At 39.3% G+C, this 2508-nt stretch overlaps 1 protein-coding gene across 2 annotated transcripts; it reads left to right on the top strand.

Moving 5' to 3' along the window:
- Window positions 1–405: 405 nt before the first annotated feature.
- Window positions 406–2021, top strand: LOC122295874 (transcription repressor MYB4-like). 2 transcript variants are annotated; one of them, XM_043105127.1, is made up of 3 exons: window positions 406–675; window positions 829–958; window positions 1053–2021. In XM_043105127.1, the coding sequence occupies exons 1-3, from the start codon at window positions 546–548 to the stop codon at window positions 1801–1803; spliced, it is 1011 nt and encodes a 336-aa protein (XP_042961061.1). In that variant the 5' UTR covers window positions 406–545; the 3' UTR covers window positions 1804–2021. The 2 variants fall into 2 exon arrangements, with proteins under 2 accessions (XP_042961061.1, XP_042961059.1); XM_043105125.1 differs by having other exon boundaries at window positions 410–696.
- Window positions 2022–2508: the final 487 nt, after the last annotated feature.

Here is a 2508-nt window from a genome sequence, read left to right as displayed (position 1 = left end):
AATCATCTTGTTTGGTCAAATGGTATTCTCTTGTTGAAATAAAAATGTGAATAAATAGTATATTAACCAGATTCTTACTTCTTTGTCAAATCGACAATTTCTTCTCATTTTCACTTTCCAATCTGTGGGGCCACTAGACAATATTGTAGACGAACTTTGCTATGCATTTACATTAGCAAGTGTCTTGCCAAAATGCTCTTGAAGTCAACCAAAAAAAAATACACACACACACACTTACACGCAACACTAATCATATGATTAGGAAAACTTTCTTAATTCTGTGTCTTGTTGCACGCATGTATTGCCACTTGGCCCTTGTTCTTAAAAAGCTCATGCCTTGTAATTCACAATATTTCTCTCTGTCTCTCTCTACTCCTAGTACTGATCTTGATTCTTTTATTTTTGTTTTGTTGTGGATCTTAAATGTTAAAAATCCAATAAACAGCATGCGTACGCTAGAGTTATAACTGCACAAATATTACTGTCATGAACCCAGCCAGATCAAGTTCTAGCCTTTAGGGAAAAAGGCCGTGAAGCAGCCGCTCATGTCAAACTCCAAGATGGATGGCCACCATCTTTGCTGCAGCAAACACAAAGTTAAACGAAGACTTTGGTCTCCCGAAGAAGACGAAAAGCTCATTAGATGTCTCGCCACCCATGGACATGGAAGCTGGAGTTCTGTCCCAAAACTCGCTGGCAATTGCTTCTCTCTCTCTCTCTCTCTCTCTCTCTCTCTCTCTCTCTCTCTCTCTCTAATGCAAGTATTGTTTGCTAATTCAGCTGTATTGGGATTGCTTACACCTAAAATATAAATATATTGGTTTGCAGGCTTGCATAGGTGTGCAAGGAGTTGCAGATCGAGATGGCTAAACTATCTCAGACCAGATCTTAAGAGGGGTTCCTTCACTTCAGAAGAAGAACAGATAATCATTGATGTTCATAGGATTGTAGGCAACAAGTAAGGCTCATTCCATCAAAGAAAGATTTCTAGCTTCCGCTTCTAATTCTTTCCAAAATTTTAATCTCTTTTCCTGTGGTTGACAATATTGTAGATGGGCTCAGATAGCCAAGCATCTCCCAAGTAGAACAGACAACGAGGTGAAGAATTTCTGGAACTCATACATCAAGAAAAGGTTTATCTCCCAAGGGTTGGATCGAAACACTCACAACATTATATGTTCTGATCATCAGAAAGCCTCTAGAAAGGTTGCATGCAATATTTCACATACCCATCAACAACCCATTTCAGTTCTCTCTCTGAATTCTCAGACCACAGATGCTTCCATGGAAATGATCAAAAATTCATCTGTTAAAGTACCTAATTTTCAATTTCCATTTCCTCAAACCTTGGATATAACAACCACTGACGACCAAACCCCTAATGTTGTTTGGACAGTCAAGGGTCAGAGTTCCTCTGATTTCACCAGTTTCTTCTCTCACGGATCATCCCTTGGGAGCACAGCCAATATAATTTCATCTTCATCTTCATCTTCCTCTTCCTTGAACCAAGATGGGTTTGGGATCATAAATCCTTGTGGGGAAGCCACTCTCAAATCCTCTGAAGCCCCAAGATCAGAAGGAGATCAGCGACAATATTGGAGATATGATCAGAAAACAATATGGATTTCGAAGATGGAGACAGATGATGATCAATTCGGTGAGGCTAAGGTTAACCAGAACATAGACGCTTCATTTGATGCCGCTAACTTTGATCTTGGGTTTATGGAGTCGACACTTCTGTCTGAAGCCGGTTTAATGGATTTTGATCTTGCCAGCGATATGAATGATCTTGCATGGAACTAGCTATATTAAGATGCAGGATTCATTTGTGTTTATAATAAATGCACTTTTGCCCATGATCGATACTATTGGGGCGGGTTAATAATTTGTAATTTTCGAGAAGCCTGGAATTATCAAGCATCATCTTTGAAAAACAATTAAGAAAAAGAACCTTGACAGTTTTGTGTACGCATATGGCCAATAAATACAGATATTGCATGTGAAGAATAGCTGCACATATACGTCATATTCTATCATATTACATCACTTAAAACTTATGGTTACAAAAGTAATTTTCATGATATATAAATATAAATATATATATATAACATTTAGTTATAAAATGTGTGGAAATGGGATTTTGTACCCATGCAAGCCGGGCTCAAGCCTCCCACACCAAAGCCCAAGATCCATTGCAGAGCAGATCACCAAAAAATGGCAGTGAGGAGGCCTGGGTGGGCCCAAGAAGGGAGAAAGCAAACAACTGTCTCTCCAGTTACAATGCATTAATGAGGAATGGATAGGCTGATATCTGATCTTATTTCCTATAATATCAACCGCATTGAATGCATCTCGGTGTGGCCAATCTTTAGGCAGGCCCTTGTAGCTCACATCAGTAGCCGCATTAACTGCGACGCCATGGTACCCAAGACGAAAGTGATCATTGCAACGGTAGAAAGATCTTACGAGGAATTGGCTATAAATAGGGGAAGGCTGACAACGAAAAAA

Source organism: Carya illinoinensis, chromosome 15, assembly GCF_018687715.1.
Source record: "Carya illinoinensis cultivar Pawnee chromosome 15, C.illinoinensisPawnee_v1, whole genome shotgun sequence".
Lineage (NCBI taxonomy): Eukaryota > Viridiplantae > Streptophyta > Magnoliopsida > Fagales > Juglandaceae > Carya > Carya illinoinensis.
The sequence above is the reverse complement of the archived record's forward strand: the minus strand, read 5'-3'. Positions and strand labels throughout refer to the sequence as shown.

What these genes read in the sequence shown, in the direction of transcription:
- LOC122295874 (XM_043105125.1), top strand. Translation starts at nt 546, where the DNA reads ATGTCAAACTCCAAGATGGATGGCCACCATCTTTGCTGCAGCAAACAC. An exon ending in TTCTGTCCCAAAACTCGCTG is followed by an intron (nt 697 to 828) that starts GCAATTGCTTCT and finishes ATTGGTTTGCAG; the next exon opens with GCTTGCATAGGTGTGCAAGG. An exon ending in CATAGGATTGTAGGCAACAA is followed by an intron (nt 959 to 1,052) that starts GTAAGGCTCATT and finishes ACAATATTGTAG; the next exon opens with ATGGGCTCAGATAGCCAAGC.